Source organism: Marmota marmota, unplaced genomic scaffold (assembly GCF_001458135.2).
Source record: "Marmota marmota marmota unplaced genomic scaffold, marMar, whole genome shotgun sequence".
Lineage (NCBI taxonomy): Eukaryota > Metazoa > Chordata > Mammalia > Rodentia > Sciuridae > Marmota > Marmota marmota.
In genome coordinates, this window is record NW_026000240.1 from 12,172,009 (window position 1) to 12,192,774 (window position 20,766).

The window sequence follows — 20,766 nt, forward strand, 5'->3', positions numbered from 1 at the left end:
GGCTAACATTTCACAGAGTAGTCAGTTATCATCTGGAAAATCTAGAAATTGGCTTTAAATTCTTAATTCATAAGAAAGACCTTTTGAAAAATTTTCAAGATAAACTCCTCTGATGAAAATATGAATAAGAAACATTAAGCTCTTTTCCTGTGCTCGTCTGCTAATAACAGCAGTTCAGAGAAGGGGAAACTGTCAGTCAGGAGGGGATATCTTTGAGATGTGCACTTTTCTCTTTAATGATGCATTTAAATTTTCAAAGTGGGGAGTCTTGACTAAAAATGAGTGAAGGTTCATCTCCCCATCTTCCTCCTCAGTAAAAATGTGTGTGTGTGTATGTGTGTGTGGATGCACACGTACACACCCACACACCTTCTGCCACAGCATCTTAATGGGTGTGATGTGATACCCATCTCAGAATCGATGCCAAGTGTGTGCCACATAAATGACCCCTGCCACACACATACCCCAAATTACACTGCATACAGTTCTCACGCAATGGGTTGTCTTACGTTGTTACATTAAAAAGTGCTTGTTTTATTATCACAAAGGGAGTTAGTGACTCATATCAATAATTTCTACTTTTCCATTGACTCCTACCTTTGGTTAGAACTCATGCAAGTAGCCACATCCCAACTCGTAGGCACCCTACACTTCACATCAACACAGTTTCCAGGGCTAGAAAGCACACTGAGTGTGTGGGATTCAGGGCTCCCCTTCCCAGCACACCTGCTTCCCAGAGCTCCGGAATCCTCCCACATCACGCCCTTAGGAAAGCTGCACGTGAATATTTTGTCAAGCATTTCTCTGTAAATTCCAGGCACTATTCAAGCATCATTCTGAATGTAAAAATCTGACTCAAGGAATTGATCAAGTCAAATGGAAAGTCCTAACACGGTGGTGTTCTCCTTTTTCATTAAAACTGAATCAAATTTTTACATCAATTCCTTTTTCAATTTCAGAAATGTCTGCGTTGTGTCATGTATTCAGACCATGTGGCCCCTAATACCTTGAATTAGATTTTCTAAAATGTCTTTTTTATTCTTAAGAGTATTGGCTTCAGGCTTAACAATTAAGTGTTTCCAAACATGTTATTCCATTTAATACAAAAAGAATGTTTAATCATTTTCCAACAACAAAATTACCTAGCCAGGCATATGCCTATAATCCCAGCACTTAGGAGGCTGAGGCAGGAGGATCACAAGTTCAAAGCCAACCTCAGCAATTTAGCGAGGTTGGCTTTGAACTCCAAAAATGATTGAAGATATGGCCATCAGTGGTTAAGTGCCCCTGGGTTCAATCTCTGGTACAAAAAAAAAAATTACTGAGTGCAAACTTGAATTTATAAGAAATATTCTAAAATTGAATTGCTTGCAGCCTTAAAAAAAAAATAAACCAGAGAAGGTGCGAAGGCAGGGGTGATGGGACTGAGAAGAGGGTAGAGGAAACCCACTCATTTGTTTCATTTGTTTAATTTAATTAATTAACTTGTTGACAATCATGAACATTAAAAAATGCACAACTGAGCAATTGCTAATAAACAACAGTTGTGAAGTTCACGAGCAACAGCCATAAGACCAGCAGGGAAAATCCTCATTACAGGGATTTGGCTGACAGAGTAAAAGAGGAGGTCATAATTTGCAAAGTTGAACTTGGAGACTAGTATTTAATATGAGCCATAAAAATCTTATCTCTTGCCTGAAGAATGACATCGAAGGGTACAATTAAGTCAGCAGGATCTTTAGTTAATGTTTAGTCTTGAGAGCACATTTCATAAGAGCATTTTATATAATGGGTGGATTTTAATCAAAGTACATAGTGTGGGAGATAGTGTTCACTTTAAGTTAATAAAGTACTGCACATAATTTTTAGACTTTAAGCTAAAAATAATTTCTTGGCACTGTTTAGCTCAGGCAGCTACACGTGAGGTATAACTTTCATCAAATTTCTCCAAGGACAAAGTATTTTTTAAAATTATTTTGCCATTTCAGTGTGATGGCAACTTCTCAATTTTTTAAAAGTTTGGGGAGCAATTAAATTGTTTAGGGTGTTTATAAAGTCTCCTCTACAAATAACTAATATTTGTCCCTGAAATCCATGCAAGGTTAGGTCATGTATAGCCTTCCTATAAGACAAAGAAACATTACTGCTCATGTGAACCAGCTCTTAAGTTTCTTATGGTCAGAGTCCCTCTCTTATACTCTTGATGGACCACAAAACAACAGCCCGGGGCTTTGCATATAACAGGTATTGCTGCTGAAGATTTTTTTTCAATTACAGAACACGATATTTCAGTTACTCAATGGAGAGTAGAATTTTAAAGCATGAAAGACAAAAATAACAAAACTGTAAGCATTAATTTTAATTCATTTACAAGGTCAAAGATTAACCACTTCTAAATAGCATTGTCCCAAAGCAGTGATCTTTTTTGTTCAACAGGGGAAATATATTCCAAGGCAAGAGAATAAAGGCACCTTGTGAGTTTATTTTACAGCAGTGAAAGTGTCATTGGGCACTTTAATATAAGAGGGTCATAGAGAGAGTGATGCAGGAAGAGGAAGGACACAGAAGAGCAGGGGGTGATGACGGAGCCAGGACCAGGAAGAAGATGCAGTGTTCAGTTGCTGAGCATGGAGAGTCACCAGGGTGTCTCTGCAGCAGAGAATCCAAGACCAGGGCTGCACGTTAAGCCATACTTAGATTAAGAGGCTAGATTGAAATCAGGGCAGATCTCCATTGGGTAAGACAGGAAATGGAAAGACCAATCAGGAAATGAACAATTCTGAGGCTGACAGTAGTCAGACCACCAGAGATGAAGGGTGGACACTACTAGGAGAAAGGGAAGGTGCATCCCGGGGTGCTGCATCCCAGTGCAGAAGGTCAGCAAGTACGTGAGCTCGTCAACGTGGACTCCAGTTCGCTTACTGAGCTTTTTAGGACCACATCATTGTCCGTGTATTCACTTACTGCCGCAGTCCGGCTGCAGCAAAATAACCGGGGGGGTGATGAACAACTTGTGTAGATTGATACAGCAGGAGTGGGAGCCGTTTATTGTAGGACCGGAGGGGTATATATACATTCCACACAGCTTATCTTAATTAGCATAAACTAGATACAGCAGTCAACCAATAAGGAATCTCCATACTTAATGGCTCACTGGTATTACTTCACAAACCACTCCCCCTGGCAAAATGCCAGGCGCCATCCTGACTTGTTTACAGACCCTAACAACTTACCACGATGGCTCCTTCATCAGCACACTTCCCAGCTCCCTCTGTGCTCCTGGCACTGTTGTGTGGCGGTTCTGAGATGAGGAGCTTAAACACAGATGAGCCAGAAAGCCACAAACAGTGTGTGTTCAGTCACACGGATCTCTGGCTCCGAGGGCTGAAATTTGAGGGGGGGATTAGAGGGAAAGCAAGGACTCAACCATAAACAAAGAAGGATTATAGGTGCCTTGACGAAAGTAAAATAGGGTTATGTGATGGAGAGACACCTTTGAAGGAATGACTGTGGATTTCAGATGCTGTCATAGATGGATACATTTTTAGAGATAACGTCGGAAGAAGTGCAGCGTTATTGAGTAACTACTTCTTCCAAATTTTTACAAGGGGAAAAGGACCTTCTGAATGTAGATTATAAATTTCCCTGGTCCAGAACTCCTTACAGCAAAAAACAATCTTAAAAAGAGATCGTAAAGTAGATTGCCATGAATAAATCATAGATTATGGTGCCACTCCAGGCTGATCTCTTTGTTGCTATCAGTAATAAAAGACTGGCATGTGTTTCTGTCACAGAAGATGTTTATATACATAACACTGGCAGAGTGGTAACACATTAGCAAGCAAAGGGACAGCCAGGCCCAGGCCTGGTGTTGTGTGACAAATAAGGCCACAGTGACCTCCAACCAGCTTCTCTCTTCTAGTCTTCCCAGCGGGGATCCTGCAGCCCCCCTTCTTCAGTGCCCACCAGTCCAACTCGCTGAACTACGGGGGCATCGGCATGGTCATCGGACACGAAATCACCCATGGCTTCGATGACAATGGTAAAGCCCGGCTGGTATCCTCCTTTGGCTGAGATACATCCCCTTAAATCGGGTTAGAAGTTGTTATAACTTAGCAGTAGAACACTACACTTATTCGTCAGTGTATCATCGCCCTAAGTTTGATTATATTCTCAGAGTTCCCTTTAAATTGTTGCTTAAGGAGATTACAAGATGCTGACTCATGTGGGGATTGATGTGTGCTGGGTACTGGGAGAGTGAAGCACTGCTCACGTTGAGAAGAGACGGTGGCACTGGTCAGCACCAGCAGTGCTGTGGGTCTTCTTCCCTGGCTGCACAGTGATCCTAGAGGGCAGGGTCATGTCTTAAAAAGAGAAATAAAAGATGAAGGCCTCTCCTCTCCAGGTGCCCATAAGACTATTAAGCTGCCATCAGTTGGGGATGTTCTGTTTGAATCTTAAACCTACTACATGGATTAGACCTGTGCAAACAATAGACACTTACATGTTTATATGCTGCTCTAAATGGCAAAGTAGATTTAGAGTTTCAATGAAAGCTGGGAGAAACAGAGGTGCGTAAAGTGATAATTGAAATTATAACAGGATTATTTCACAAGTAGAAAAATAGTAGGAAGAGAACAACAGCAAAAAAATAAGCATTAACATGACCCAAGGTTAGAGAGCCATAGAGAAGAAGGTGACAGGAGAGGTGCAGTCTTTAAAAAGCCTGGCTAAGCATCTGTTAACTCAGCCTTAGCAGATTGGTGCAAAAACAGCTTGCACTTTTCAAATGGAACACAAACAGAAGCACATGAAATGCTCATGCACAGACACAAGCGAGGAACTGGTGGAGTTGGCGAGTAGGTTGAATAGTACGGCTCTGAAGCCCTCTTCCTGTTTATAGATAAAAAGATGATAAAGTTCAGTATCAAACCACTTGGCATGTGGAAATGTGGTTAGAGCTCAGAAAAGGGAAAGATCAGTGTAGGTGAGGCTTGGCAGGAGAGCTCTGGAAGAAAGAGGAGACTGCTGGGTGTGCTCAAAGTAGAGGGAAGCCACAGGACCTGAGAGGGGCCTGGGAATGTGGCAGGTGCCAGAATAAAGAGCAACATAGTGAATACGACAGATTCATGCAGGTAAAGCCACCCAACAACACAAGCCGATTGAAGGGTGTTGGGTCTGTGGCCTCGTCTAGATACCGAGAGCCCAGGCACACAAGCGTGGCAGGCGCTGACAGTCTGGGCTTTGCCCACTCCATGGTTGAGAACAGAAACTTCTCTCCTCTGTCCAGCCCAGTGTTGTCCACAGAGCCGTGTTTCAGCCTCTGCAAGATAAAGATAAGCAACTTTTGCAATGAGTTTCCATTTGACTTAAATAAATGTGTTGCAGGCAGGAATTTTAACAAAGATGGCGATCTCATTGACTGGTGGACGCCACAGTCTGCACATAACTTCAAAGAGCTGTCCCAGTGCATGGTGCACCAGTATGGAAACTTCACCTGGGACCTGGCAGGCGGGCAGCACGTACGTCACTCGTCACTCGAATTCTTCAGAAGAGCCTCAGAGTGTTCACTCACTCATGAGTGAGCACTGGCGCTTTGCACGATCATCCTAATGGAGGATTTTTTTTTTTTTTTTTTTGACAGCTCAATGGACTTAATACACTGGGAGAAAACATTGCCGATAATGGAGGCATTGGCCAAGCCTACAGAGTGAGTGATGGTATTTTCTTTCACTCTAATGAGGAGGGGTGAATATTTATTATATTTAACCACTTATTTTAAGATCTTTGCAAAGACACATGTACTATGATCATTAGATGAGGAATGTAAGTTAGGAGCAAGGGGATCCTCACTGTGGCCAGCCACAGGTCAGTAGGGTTGATGTGACAGAGCTGAACGCCATGCTCTTGGGTTCCCAAAAGCCAAGGAGCCAAGCAAGCATGCTGCGTCTCCAGTGCTGCAGTTAGGGCTGGCGTGGCTCTAGCACGTGGCCTTGCCGTTGGCCTAGCTGTCCCCAACACAGTATCCTGGGAGTCACAGCTGCCTTACATTGCTCTTGCCTTTGACAGGTATTCCTTGAAAGCTCTGCCTTGGGTTGGGCACCAGTCTGGGTGCTGGAGAGACGGCAACACACCCTCCATGAAAGGTGTCATTTGATGATCTAAGAACTAAAGGACCGGCTAGGGACTGCCGTGTGCACAGAGGACGCACATGGGGTTTTCACAAAAGGGTGGAGGAAGGGTGCCCGTGGAGGCAACGAGGAGGAGTGAGGGTGATTCTGAGTGCTTCCCCAATCCCCGGAGCACACGCAGGAGGGAGTGAGCAGAGTCCACCTGGGATGGCCAAAGGGGCCCAGAACCAGGCTTCTCAATGCCACGGGTAGATTGCGTATTCCTGGACTGGAGGAGTATGCAGAGTTATTTGTTCACATAGGAATGTCAGGTTAGAGGGCAGAAGGGAACCTTGGTGACTGTCAGGGCAATGTGCAGGGACAATGGAGGACCTGCAGTCAGCAGTGACCATGAATGATCAGAGTCCGAGGCTTGGAGCAGCTGAAGGTCCCCGAGCAGGGAGTCCCTGTACCTTCCTGCTTTAGAATGCTGGCTGGTGTGTTTTCTGCCATCTGTTGGCTGGAAGGCACACACTGTGCATTTTACCTCCTGGGGTGTGAACTGTTTCTTGTTTTTCTATAAATATCCTCAAGCTTTATTGTAGGGTAGAGTTAACTTCTGTAGAAATGTTTTGACCTTTGGTTTTGCTTTTACAACACGTTAAGTGACATTAGCAGAGTGCTCAGGCTGGGGACAGTTATTCCCTCTGTCGGGAGCCCTGCTGTGAATCTCTCAGCTTCCCCTCTGTCCTGTGAGCGACAGGCACTCTCATCTCTCAGACTTTTGGGCCATCTTTCCTGGCTCTGAGTAGCTCTCACACATCTCAGATCTCTGCTTGGTGGAGCACATCAGGGTGACCGTCTGCAACCTCTGTTGTCCTCTCTTTTCAGTATTTTACTCCTAGTGACTCCAGACTGTCAGCTGCCCCTCAGCTCAGTTCAGTTGAGTTTCCCCTCCCTGCATGTGGCCTGAACTCACCGGGCAGCGAGAGAGGGCAGCCATATGTACACTTTGTTCCTTTTCCATCTCTCAGGGACCATTTTCCTTTTTGCCTGATGCTCAGTGATATGCCAATCACCATTTCGTATCTTGTCTGTCATGTGATTATTTCAGCCCCTGCCACCCCACCTTGGCTGGAAGTGGGAGGCCTTCTCACTCTTGGCAGCCTCATGGTGATTCTAACATACAGCCAGACTGAGGATCCTTTGCTCTGAACTACAGTCCAAGTTTGGGTTGCTGGTCATTCCACAGAGATCCTCACCCAGTGCCAGGACACAATTACAATAATGAAGCAAATTACAGTTGTGCAAATAATTTATTATACTTCGAATACATGAGTTCTTTATATGAATGCGTTGCCCCTTGGCTAGATCGTGAGCTCCCTGAGAAGGAGTTTTCCCCACACCTAACCACGGAGTCTTCACCTAGAGGTTCAGAAACTCTGTGTTGATGGGGAACAGAAAGAAATGGAATGCATTGCCTAATTAATCACCTTCCTTTGTAAGAAAGAGAAAATGACACATCCCAGAAAGTTCGCTGTCAATCCCTTTTGAAATAAATTCAATAGAGAAAAACTGCAATTTTTTTACAATTGTCTATAAATCCTTATGGATTAAGAATATTTACTGACATTTAAATCACCTAAATTCCTTTCTCTTAACATAATTGAGATTTAGTCTATTTTGTCCTATCTTTGGGGAGCCAGAATGGTTGCTTAGATTCCCTAGATTCATAGGATCCTGGGCCTCCAAGGGGTTCGGAAGACTCCCTTGAGTTTTGGCAAGAAACATTCAAATGAGTCCAATGTGACTCTGTTTTGCCAAGAGTAGTAACCAAGCTAAACATAGCAAATGCAGATGAGTCCCTTGGCAATCCACCCGCCCCCCGGCAGGGCCTCTAGAACCACACATGTGTACTTTTTTCCCCACTTATTTAAGTTACCCTCTAATTCAGCTGGCGTTTATTGATCATTACTCTTATCATTGCCTCTTGTCATTGCCCTTATAAGCAAATTCTAGCCTTCTTCATAATTTAGGAAATAGCTGTACATTGCCATATCTAAAAGGTATTGGGGTGATCTTGATATAAAAGGTAAACTACTTGTTTACATGGTATTTTGAATAGGTTTATATATAAATTTAGAAATTGTAAACATGTTTCTATTTTACTATTGCCCAGGCCTATCAGAATTATGTTAAAAAGAATGGTGAAGAAAAGTTACTTCCTGGACTTGACCTGAATCACAGACAACTGTTCTTCTTGAACTTTGCCCAGGTATCGCCTCCTTCTTGACTGATAAACATGAAAACCTTTCTGAGTTGTGATTTCACAGTAAGTTAGACACTGCATGCTGAGTGGTCTTATTTTAATCACTCGTGGCAGGAAATCTGACTCCATCGACTCCCATTGTTTATGACAGATTGTCAGGTCATATTCGTGATGAATGATTGTTTCCCTGGTTGCCCTTCATTAAACATTACCCGAGGAGTCAGTAGCTGAGGGATGCAGAGATCACTTGGTTTTGCTTTCGCCCACCTTCCTGAGCACACTGCCTGCTTTTTCTGCTCCTGTCTCCAGGTGTGGTGTGGGATCTACAGACCAGAGTATGCCGTCAACTCCATTAAAACAGATGTGCACAGTCCAGGCAATTTCAGGTATGTGGGTGTGAGCTACAGTCTGGGTGACCCAAGGTTGGCGCCATTGTTTCTCTGTTTGGAATTTGGCTTTTTCCAACTCTGGTTCTATAAAACTTGGAAACCCCAATGCTTCTGTGTGTTTATGTCAAAGATGGGACTGATGGAACACCTCAGTGCAAGGTTTACATGAGCATTCTGGCCGCTCCCTTCTGCAGAATATACCTGTCCTCTGCTCAGTGCTTGATGAGTTCCAACAGAGATGTTGTCCCCAAACAGTGGCTCCATCTGAAGCTAGCAAAAGCACATATCTAAAAGGCTCTGAGTGGTTTAGGCCTGAAACAGTGACTTCCAGATTGCAAAGAAAGATTCTATATAACATAAAGGGAAATTTGTTACTAACTGAGGTTCTGCAGCCAGGAATAACCTTATCTCTAAAGCTCCAGGGGAGCACAGTGAAGCTCAGGTCCCAAACCAGCCCATGAGGGATGCCAGGGAGAACTGCCCTACAGAGAGGAAGAGAGAGTAGAAGCCCAAGCCCTTTACCAGGTAGAATGTCTAAGAGGCCCACAGATGGGACTCCTTAAGTCTCTATGTATTGTTTTAGGACTGAATTCTGACTGCTGTCCCCTTCCCATGGACCATAACACTTCATCACTCATTTGCTGATCAACACCACCTCCCAGGAAAAAAAAAAAGCAGGGGAATAAAAATCTGAAGATTTTATAGAGTTGTTGGAAAAGAGAGTTTGAGGACAGAAGGGAACTAATGAGCTAAATTTGAAAAACCCAGCCTAATATCTATGCAAACACCGTCTTTCACTGCTGAGGAAGTAGGTTCATTTATGACGTACCGAAGTGGCACATTTGAAGGTCAGAGACCTCACTTGGCATGTTCTAGTACCTTCTCTGTTGACGTCATCCCCTTAGGAGCTCTCTGGAAACCCATTTACTCACAGCCGTCACTGTACGCCTGCTTTCTGTATGATGTGAGCTACATCTAGTCCTGCTGATAAGTTACATCAATTGCTTTATAGGTACAAAGCAAAAAATGTTACTGGATCAATTCCCATTATGTTCTACCCGTGAAACTCTTAGTTTTAATTTTTAAAAGTTTTTATTTTCCTGTGGAAGTCTCAAATCCAATGTCGAGAATACCAGAGAACATTGGTAAACTCACACAAAGCACTGTACAGTCTAATCTGTCAAAGCTTTGCCCTGCGTGTCCTGTGAACTAAATCAGGGCTCCATAAAGACCCCAGTGGAGTGAAGCAATATGACTGTAATACTTGTGAATCTGCCATTCTCAGAGAGTGAGTTTAATTTTGCAATAGGTAGAGATTTGACTCTTAAGAATTAACATTTCTGTCTGAACCACTGGGTAAAAATTTCCTTGTTTAAAAATGCATTTTCTACCTGCCCATCATAACCCTATTTCCTGAACCATATCTAACGCTTTGGTTTTGGTTTTTGGTTTTGTTTTGTTTTGGTTCTGGTTTTTATTTTTTTATTTTTTTGACAAGACAAACTGTTGTTGTGACCGTTAGTTATGCTCTTGTTGTTTATTAGGTGAGTGAGACCCTCAAAGTCTATGGTGGGTCTAGGACTGTTCATCCCTACACCCAGGGTGCACTCTCACATTGTCTCTGTATCAGGGGTTTGCTGCTTTTCCCTGGTACTAGCTATTCATCTCTGTGCCTCAGTTTCTTGACATTTAAAATAAGGATTAAGTTACCATGAGAGTGGCAGAGGACTAATGTTAATGCGGGTGATGTGCCTATTACATGTACATATTTGAAAATTAGTATTAGGATTATTTTTAGATAAGAAGTCTGAACAGAATAAAAATTCTTAGGAAAAAGTTGTGGACTTGTGACATTCCCTATCAGCTCCAGGCAGGTGCTTTCTGTGGCTCATGAATTGAATTATGTCCTGCCTATTCCAGCACATCAGTGATAGCTGGTCCAGCAATACAGAGCTAAGTACGCTGTTTCCTACCCCCTATATTAAACTGAAAACAATGTTTTAGTCAATACATGGAATTATTTGTATCTTTGATTTTCTTTTGGTCCTGGCTTCAACCTCTTTGACTATTTTTCATTCATAATAAGAGAAGTGTGTTTGTGTGTTTTGAAGGGTAAATGGAATGCCAACCTTTTGTCAAGGAAATTATTATTTTCTCTGGAGGTAAAGGGATTTCCTTGGCAAAAGGTTGAGGTTACATTTCGTTTTGGAAACAGGCTGCTTCCTGACTCTACAAAGTAAAACATATTTTTAACAGAACTTTAAAAACTAACAGACATTGGGTTGCTATTGAAAAATTGTGCTTGGTGGTGTATGTAAAAATATTTCCAAAATAGAGGGAGATTTGTAACCTTGTGCTTAAATAGCCAGACATTGAAAACAAAAGGCAAAATATACTTGATATAAAGATGAAATCTATAAAAGTGTATTCGTTAGGTCTAAACTAGAATTGTTTTATTCTTCTTAACTAAAGCCTTATGTATGTTAAAATAAAACCTCAAAATCTTTAGAGTTTTTAAAAAAATTTCCCTTGAATATGCTAGAAATTAAGTCCACAATTTAAATATTGGCTTCTTTTTGAAAATCTAGATTTGGCTAGTCATCCATAGGCACTTTGGGGAGTGATTATTTGTTATAATATTTACTACATAATATACAACAATGTTTCTAATGTTACTTAGATACAATATTTCTATTAAGGGATCTGTTAATTTTTAAAACAAATCTAAATAGACAAAATCATCTACATGCTTAAATTACTTAATATTATCTCCCACTCAGGAAAATGAAAGAGAACTTTATAGAAATAATACCACTAAAAAAACAACTCAGGTAATGTTTTTCACAGCTTAGTTTCCAATATTTTGGAAAGAATATTATTTGTAGTGTTTTGTGCAGTTGTTTTCAAGTTATAGGGTTATTTTCTTCTTATAGTTTAGCATCCTTACACTAACTCCTCTTTAAAATGTTCACATTTCCTCCATTTACCTAAAATATTAACATTCGTTCCTGATATTTTATAAATATCAGGGTGGATCTTGGTGAGCTTTGTAAGATTCCTGTTAGCACCTATCAGACTTTAGCACCTACCTAAGAATCTCTGTTAGGCATTTATTTATTTTAGACTATACAGTGAACTGGGTGCACAGTGGCACATGCCTATAATCCCAGTGGCTCAGGAGGCTGAGGTAGGAGGATTGTGAGTTCAAAAGCAGCCTCAGCAACTTAGTGAGACCCTGTCTCTAGATAAAATATAAAAATGGGCTGGCGGTGTGGCTCAGTGGTTGAGTGCCCCTGGGTTCAATCCTGGTACCAAAAAAAAAAAAAAAAGAAGAAAAGAAAAAAAGAGAGAAAGAGAGAGAGACTATACAGTGGAGCAAGTGCTCATCAGTGGGGCTCCATTTTGAAAGATGCATAACAAGTCATGTAGGCAGGCATAGTCAGGTATGTTATAGGTCAGAAAGTCCACTCTTGGTCACATAGATGCTCAACTCTACCTCTCTTAGATGTTTTTAATACAAGTGATTATTTGCCAAGGCAATAAACAGCAGCAGCACAACAAAGTATTTTATTTAATGAAGTAACAAGTCAAGTAAACCAAAGTTTTCATCTTCTGTTATTAGAAATGCCAACGCAGGAGCCACATAATTTTCATGTAGCATGAAATTCGTGTAATTGTTTTATGTAATATTAATGAAATTCAATCTCACTCTCAGAGAAAGGATTTGTTTATTCATACTGTGCCACTTTTCAAAATGGTTATGCATATCTTCCATCCAAAGATTTGATGTTATAAACACCAGACATTCATTAGAGACCCAGGAAAGTGAGTTAGGCCCTGGCATGCATCTAAGTGAAGTCTTCTGGTGGAGGGGAGACCAGAGCTGAGTGCTCAAGGTCAAGCGTTCCTGCCTCTCCAACTTCCCCTATGTTCCAAAGACGGTTGTGTCTTTAAGGTGTTTTTCTGTTTTTAATTTGAGACAAATGGGTTTGGGCATTGCAGCTAAAGTACTTGTTCCCGTGTGATGAATCTAAGATACTAGCCTTTGAAAAAAACTTAATAAAACAAAAAGCAAAGTCCAGTTCTTCTTGTTCTTTCACAGGTTTGTGCTATCAGCTAGGGAGCTTGTCCAGTGGGAGGTACACCCAGGCCACCATTAGGATTGTCCCCTAGCCAGAGTCTAGAGCTTCCTAAATTGGGAGGCGGACTGGATCAATGGGCCAAAGCACCTCCATCCTGTAGAGTACGTGAGCCCAGCGCCCAAGAGACAGGAGCAGTGAAAATTCCTAGTTTCTAAGAATTTTGGAGTTAGGAAGTTCTGGGAGTACTGCCTTCCAGGATGCAAACTGCAGACTTCTCGTTGTATCCTCACCTGGTGGAAAAACTGAATTTATTCTTGAACATTTCAGATGTAAGAAATGGGCACTTAAAAAAATAAATAAATAAGTCAAGCTCTCAGCCCCTGGCCTAAGCAAGGCGGTGGGAAATTAAGTCCCACTAGTGCCCCGTGTCCCACTTTCTAGGGTTGCACAGGAGTTTACCACACAGGCCTGGGAATTGGGGACTTGCCTTCCCACCTGCCACAGTGGCTGCTGAGGCCCCCACAGCCTGAGGGCTCCATGTGAACCAGGTGGCTCCTCTCCCTTCCATGGTCATGGTCAAGGGCCTCCAGAGCCTCCACTCCAGAATCAGTGGAGGCCTGTCAGAGGCCTTTATCGTGCACCACCTTGTCACTGCCTTCCAGTCTGTGGAGCCTCTGTCATGTACCAGTGGATATCTGTGTGTGCAGAATGGGTGTTGGGGCAGGCAGGGACTAGGCTGTGTGTGCGTGGAGAGCTCTGTCAATCAGGACGTTCCTGGTCTTCATCGCCCCAGCACCCCTGCCCCCAGCCCCCACCCCAGGGAGCATGCTGCTGGTCCAGGTGGATGAGGTGGGGCGGAGCTGGCTGGGCATGACACAGTCCCCTCCACATCCTTGTATTGACCCATCTCTTCCCTCCAGTGCTGTGCGGTGCCGATAGTGTGCTGGACACGGTTGTTTTCGCCCATTGGGAGCAGAGATAAGAAGACATGGGCATTTTTCCAGCCCTTTCCAGTTATTCAGGCTGAATCCAGTTTCTGATATTTAAGGAGTCCTTTTGGGAAAAAAATGAAAATAACAAAGACCTATTAAAAGCCTGTTATATTTCAATGATTGTATGAGCCCTTTTACAATACAGTAAAAAATCCTGATTTCATTCTTCACCCAAACTTTTCTTACGAAACTACAATTGCAAATATGCATTGTTTGTTTATTTTGAAAACACAGAGCATTTATGGGTGATTAATGCTCCATTACAATCTCAAGGTGCAGAAACTATTATTATATGCACTTTTAAAATGAGGAGACTGAGGTACAGAGAGGCCTAGTGACCCAGGTTCAAACCAAGCAGCCTGTCTCCAAAATCCATGCCTTTCACTAACTTCTGCTCCGCAAACTCTCCATTGAAAAACTGTTAATGACAAGGAATCGACTCATTGTATTAGGTTTATTTTTCCTTTTAAATTTCAAATTCTAGAATTACTGACTTGGCCTACAAAGAGAAATCCTGTAGGGCTCTCCACTGGTGTGGACATGAGTAGCCAATGCTAATGATGTCTTTTTTGTTTGTGTCAAAGGATTATTGGGACATTGCAGAACTCAGCAGAGTTTTCAGAAGCCTTTCATTGCCGCAAAAACTCCTACATGAACCCAGAGAAGAAATGCCGAGTCTGGTGATCTTCCCAAGAAGCAGAGCAGCTCTTGGCTGGACTTGTCAACAGCACAGAAGACTGGAACATTCTAGCCAAGAGAACAGGGGCCTCTAGGTCACTGCAGTTACCTGGAGGGATTAACAGAGATGAGAACTTCACCATACCAATCAAATTAGGTTCTTCCGGAAAGGGTGTGGAGCAGGAGGGGTCCAAGGCCTGTCAAACCAATCGTGTCACCGTGTAAATACTGCTTCATTTCTAAAGATGATCTTACCATTCATTTCTGTTTCTCCTGTGATCTGCCAGTTTTCTGTCCCTATGAAACTTGACCACTTGAGCCAGACCAGGGTTTCTCATCAAAGAGAAAAAGAAGGGGTTCAATACAGTGGGCACCAAAAGCACGGCCACCACATGCTGGTTTAAAACACACGGCCAGTGCTCCTCTTTACCTTTATTTGCAATATTTATGCTCTTCAAAACTCTTCCAAAGAATTCTTATGCATTTGGGGGCCTTGGAATGGACATAGTTTTTCCATACATCAGTTATTCATTCAGCCTTCATTTTATTCTAAGCACTCTTAGGGCAAAACTGAATGCCCAAAACTGTTTTTGGTTATATCTGTCTTACTGATACAGAGATTCTTGGGGCCCCTGCAATTTTGTAAACAATTTCTTGCTCTCTCTGTCTCTCAACACTTGGTCTTTTTAAGGGATTTCTAGTAATGTATAAATAATAATTTTTATATTTAATTAATTACATTTACAACTAAGTAACTGTTATTATAGGTAATCATGGAATATTAAAGTTTCTCACCAAGATAAGCAGTTATGAACCAAAATCCGTAAAGCGATGTGCAAATGAAAATGTGAGACTTTAAAAATTTATAAATGGATGGAAAGCTTTAAGCACAAACTTCAGGACAGAGATGCCACTGAACAGTGGTGTGGAGATGGATGATGCTTGTGGGTCACAAGCAGGATTTTCCAAAGCAAATCTGTCCCTGAGGGTGGCTGAGACAGAAGGGCAGAACTGCCCATGTACCTCTGCTCGGGTTTGTCATCTGATGGAGATACTTTGGTAATAAATTGAAGTTCGGAGCCCATTGCTCACAAGCCTGTGTGTGAGCCTCCTGGTTTCAGAATGCAAGGTGTGCTTCTGAGTGGCAGTGGGAAGCCTCCATGGGCCTGCTTCTGGAATTCATGTAGGTGGCACAGAGTTTTGGAGAGGACACCTCTTCCCTATGGGGATCCATCTCTTGAGACTTTGTGCTCCTCTCTATTCCTGTCCTGTTGGCTATTTCAGCTCATTTCATTTACCTGATTAAAATTTTACAAAAGAGGTGCACTTCCAAAGTCCTTATTTTTCCAAATAAAAGGTGAAAATGAAAGAATCTACCCAAAATAAGGGTGTTGATTTTACTGCCTCTTGAAAAATGCCCGTTTGCCTTTAAAAATGTCACTAAGACATTTTACACACATACATACACACACACACACACACACACTTGAAATTGCCTAGAGCCCAAGGCACAGCCCCGTGAATTCTGAGCAAGGCTCCGAAGCAGCACCAGGGAGGCAGAAGCCCATGGTGCCACCTCAGGGGTCCACAGGCTCTCACATCACGTGCCAGGATTGCCTGTGGTGGCTTTTAGAGAATAGAATCAGTCAGTGTGGGTTCTTTCCCACCTGGGCCCTTCCTTCCAGCCCCACATTTGTGAGATTCGCTCTATTATTGCCCCAGTCATAGACCCTTCATTCACATTGCAGAGGAACATTCTCTTGTGGGACTCTTCCAGAATTCATATGCATCCTACTGTCAGCCGGCTCCAGAGAAGCTTCCTGGGCAGGGCTGTTCCAAACAGCACAACTACTACGAGTGACAAGCTATTCTTGCGTATTAGCACATTTCCCCACGTCTTGCAAAAATTACAAATATTCAAGATGTAGCTTCAGGCTAACCAATGAACATCCTCATCCTTTCCCCTTGATCACCACTGCCATTGTCACAGATAAATCAAAGCATATTTACATCGATACATCTTCAAATTTAAACATACCCTAAGTGGTATTTGTAGTTGGAGGAATAGGTACTCTCAGCTTTGAATAAAACAGCTATCTTTTAGTTATTTTATTTCTATCTCATCACAACAACTGAAGAGACATCAATGCAACTCATACCAGGCTCCTGTCCCAGTGGAGGGACAGCCCTCCAGTCCCTGGATGCCTGTATCTAAACTTCAGATTGGTGGGGAGGAGCCTAAGCATAGATAAAGTTCAGGGTAGTGATCCCCCCACCATGTCTACACGTTCATCCCCAGTTTCTCCTGGTACTCCTGGGTCCCACAGACCCCTGTGATCTCCCTCAACCACTGCCAGCCATCTGGAGTAGCCACATTAGATGAGACATACCTGGAATCTCACGAGTCAATCCAGTTCCACCAATGAATGCTGAGTTCTGGGCAAGGACAGAGGGTTCAGAAGCCATGACCCCAGGGCTGAAGCTGATGGAACTTGGGATGGAGACAGGAAGAAGCTGTTGGCAGGACATATTGGGGGGAGCACATCCAGGCCACTGTGACAATGTGGCCGCCAAGAACAAGGTGGGAGGGATGCTGTCCTGGACGTGTCCCTGTTCTAGACCTGTTCTGCCACTACAGGCAAGGTGACCTTGGCCATTGAGTGTTCTGTGGGGCTTCTGCTTCTCCCACCTAAATGAAAGGCCATTCCATTCTGCTGGTTCTCACCTAGAAAAGGTCAACCCCAACCCCCTCTTAAATGCGTCAGATCCATTAGACCACGTTTTAGGGTGAGGAGCAAGGACCCCAGCTTGTTGAGTTTGTTAGTGTCAGGCATTACACAGGGCAAAAACCTGCTGATTTCCTCAAAAGCATTTATCATTCCTGTTGCCACAGATGGAACTCTTCAAGCTCTTCAATCTGCCAGCTTGGAAAGAAATAAGATTCTACTCTATGAAAGGATATTCCAAATTTTTGTTGTCAGGCTCCAGGCTCAGGAATACAAAATAACAACATACAAACCTTTCTCATACTACCACTTTTAGGCCGAGTCCACTCTATTCCAACCCTCAACCCTCCTGTGTTAAGATCCATTAAGACTATATGGATCTTTTGTGGCTCTAGCTACAAACTGAAACCTCTAAAAATGGAGGATAACACTATTTAACAATATCATCTTGTTTTCACACCCCCTCCTTCCAAAGAGAACCATCGTTTTCTGATGGTTGGATTTGTTTTCAAAAGGTGAGGAGGTTGCCAAACGCTGGAGGGAGGGTCTCTGTGCACTGGCCCTGGATTAAGGAACCGGACCCTTTGCTTGGTGAAGAGAACAGAGGAGCCACATCTGACTGCTATATGAAGGAGACATTTATTGCCCTCTGATCTTCTCTACCAGTGTTTTCTTAGTTTCAGCTCCTTTGTGTTTTGCTGAAACAGTGAGAAACATTCCTATCATTTTCAGCCTCATAGAGAAAATGTGGTGCTTCTATTTTGTCTGACAAAACCCATATTGGTTTTATGAGGGAAGGCTGGTACAACCAAGCGCTGGTTTTTGCTGGAGATAATGATGGGCTCCGCTGGGGAAGTGTAGACATGGAGGGCCTCACATTCACATTTCAGTGTTGCACTTGGGATTTCCTTTCCATCCAGAAACTAACGAATGTTCCAGGAATCAGGCATATTAGCATTTTCCTGAATCCCTATAAATGCATGTGATTCATCTCCAGTCTGATCATCTCATTTTGTAGTACATGCTAAAAATCTACTCTATCTCCAGGAAGAGAAGTGGGGTCAAGTGCTGGATTGCCATCTGCATTGGTATAAATCATTCACATATGCTGCAAATGCACTGTGCCCCGAAAACACGACATCCAAGATCGAGTGCTGGAGTATTCATGGTAACCTCACAGGGCCAGAAGAACAGGAAAGAAAAACCCAAATAGCAGAAAATGTTTAGATGTGTTAAATTAAAGTGCATTTTCATTTCAAGTTTGTTAAAATATTGTCATGAAAAAAAAAAGTTGGAAAGAATATATGCCAAAAATTAACCACAACCATCATGGGTAGTAGTATTGTGACATTGTGACTCTTCTTTTCTTTCTTTCTTTTTTTTTTTTTTTTGGTTTTGTTTTGTGAATTCTACTTTTTCCAAAATGGGAAAATATTAGTGTTAAAAAGCCATTTTAACAATGTTATTTTAAAGGAAGAAGAAGGGTATGTGGAAGAGAAAAAAAAGTGAAGGAAATTTGACCAAAAAAAAAAAAAAGAGAAATTTAATTTCCCTAAATTTAAGGTTTGTTAATTCATTTAAGGGCTCTCTCCGGTTTGGTGTCCCAGGGCTGGTGTAGGGGACATGGGACAGGAGACCCTGCTTCAGGAACAATCACAGCTCACAGTTTCTCAGGTGGTTCTAACACACCCTCCCCGGAGTGGGGAGGCTGGCAGACACCCTCTGTCTGCACTGGTTCAGTGAGAAAAAAGCATGTGCTCCAGAGGGTGTGTGCTTGTGTGCGTGTGTGCATGTGTGTGTGTGTGTGTGTGCGCGCTCGCGCGCTTTTGTTCACCTGGGTACACCTGTGTTGACTGCTCCAACTACACTCTCCTATTTGATAAAAAACAAAGACAGATCCTTAGCATTTGCCAAACCCTGATCTAAGATGTGAAACTGAAGCCCGAAGATGATACAGTGATCAGACCTGAATGCTGCAGCTGGTGGGTGCCGCAATTTACCTGGTGGCCAGATGCCGCAATTTAGAGGTTGCACAGGGAGGAGATCCCAGGGTACAGCTAATCCCAGGCCACTCACTGCTTTTCTGTGCTCACATGTGTTAAGACTCTGTTTGCAACAGTGACTATCAAACTCACACTCCTCTAACCAAAATTGGATATTTGTTGATTCATGTTACAAATACAGGGCAGGTGTAAGAACTGGCCTTCTCTGAAATCAAGCCATGATGGGCAGCCTGCTGGGGAAGGGTGCCTCTAACTGCATGTGCACTTGACAAATCCTAAGAAAAAGGCAACTGGCCCATTTTGGAACTATACACACCCCTGTGAATAAGACACAGGGACAAGGGAAGGTTGTAGAAATTATAGTTTGTGACCTCTTCAAGAACAAGTCTCCCCAAAGAAGGAAAACACCATTTCTAGAAGAGAAAGGAAAGGAAAGCTGTCCAATTCTAGGTACTTCTCAAATGCTTCACAAAGCATCATGGTGCAGCTTATGAGCCCAATGATATTTTAAAAAGAATATTAAGTATTTTAATTAATTATATCAATAAACATAGTGGATCATCTGCTCTATTCCAAATACTATATTAGAAGCAATATTGAAAGTAGCCACACAAAAAAAATAAGGTAAAATAATGTTCTTTGGCCAACACTACACTGTCCACTACATTTGTTCGCTTGTTCATTGATCAAACATTAGCCACCACTCACATGTGCAATTAGTAGACAAAAATAAGTGAACGCAGTCGCCCTCTCCATACAATAGAGATGCTACAGAGGTCCACAAACATAATAAAGAGAAGGAGATAAAACTGAATTTGAGTACTCAGGTAAGTTTCCCAGCATGCTAAAGACATTTGAGAGAAAATTATATTTAAGTTGCATGTGAACAAATGGATGAGACTTTGACAGTTAAAGAAGATAAGGAAATATTTTGGCTTAAATATAACTCATGTAAAATTTGGCATCAAAGAGTAGGGACTGCACAGACACCGGAGCAATGCCATTCTGCAAGGACACAGCGAAGTGGGAGGCCGCGTGCGTACTCTGTTGACACAGCCCTTCTTTACTCACAGTCAGCTTTCTGACATGTCCTACATCAACAAAAATCATCTTTATTTATTCATTGAGCATCATATGCCATTCTTAAAGTTCACCCACTATCTTTCTACTGTGAAAGACGTCCTGTGCATTTCTTGCATTTACTACAAGTCGTGGGATAAGGAGAACATTCTGTCTCGTTCTTAGAAGTTTAGGGTCCTGCTCTGTTTTAAGCCCTGTTGCTAACACACTGTGCTGAGTGAATTTCTCCTAACTCAATTTCTTTGCATTTGCATTGTCTCAATAAAAAATCGAGTTAGGATCAAGGCTTTCCCACAACCAGAAGGCAGGCAGATGGAATGTTTCACAAATCATACTCAAAATGGCAAAAAAATAAAATCAGTGCAGAGGAACTAGGGCACAGTGTCTTGGAAAAATCTGAATCCAGAGAGAGCCAAATAGACCCAGGGACATCCAGG

General features: G+C 42.5%; 1 protein-coding gene across 3 annotated transcripts in view; it reads left to right on the plus strand.

The window, feature by feature from the left end:
• The window catches only part of Mme (membrane metalloendopeptidase), a 123,891-nt gene extending 107,988 nt beyond the window's left edge, over positions 1-15,903 (plus strand). For all 3 annotated transcript variants that reach the window (XM_048794224.1, XM_048794225.1, XM_015486928.2), the window contains exons 18-23: positions 3,923-4,042; positions 5,389-5,522; positions 5,645-5,710; positions 8,290-8,385; positions 8,689-8,765; positions 14,427-15,903. In XM_048794224.1, the coding sequence (XP_048650181.1) occupies positions 3,923-4,042; positions 5,389-5,522; positions 5,645-5,710; positions 8,290-8,385; positions 8,689-8,765; positions 14,427-14,526 (593 nt within the window). In that variant the 3' untranslated portion in view covers positions 14,527-15,903. The remainder of the gene's footprint in view (positions 1-3,922; positions 4,043-5,388; positions 5,523-5,644; positions 5,711-8,289; positions 8,386-8,688; positions 8,766-14,426) is intronic.
• Positions 15,904-20,766: the final 4,863 nt, after the last annotated feature.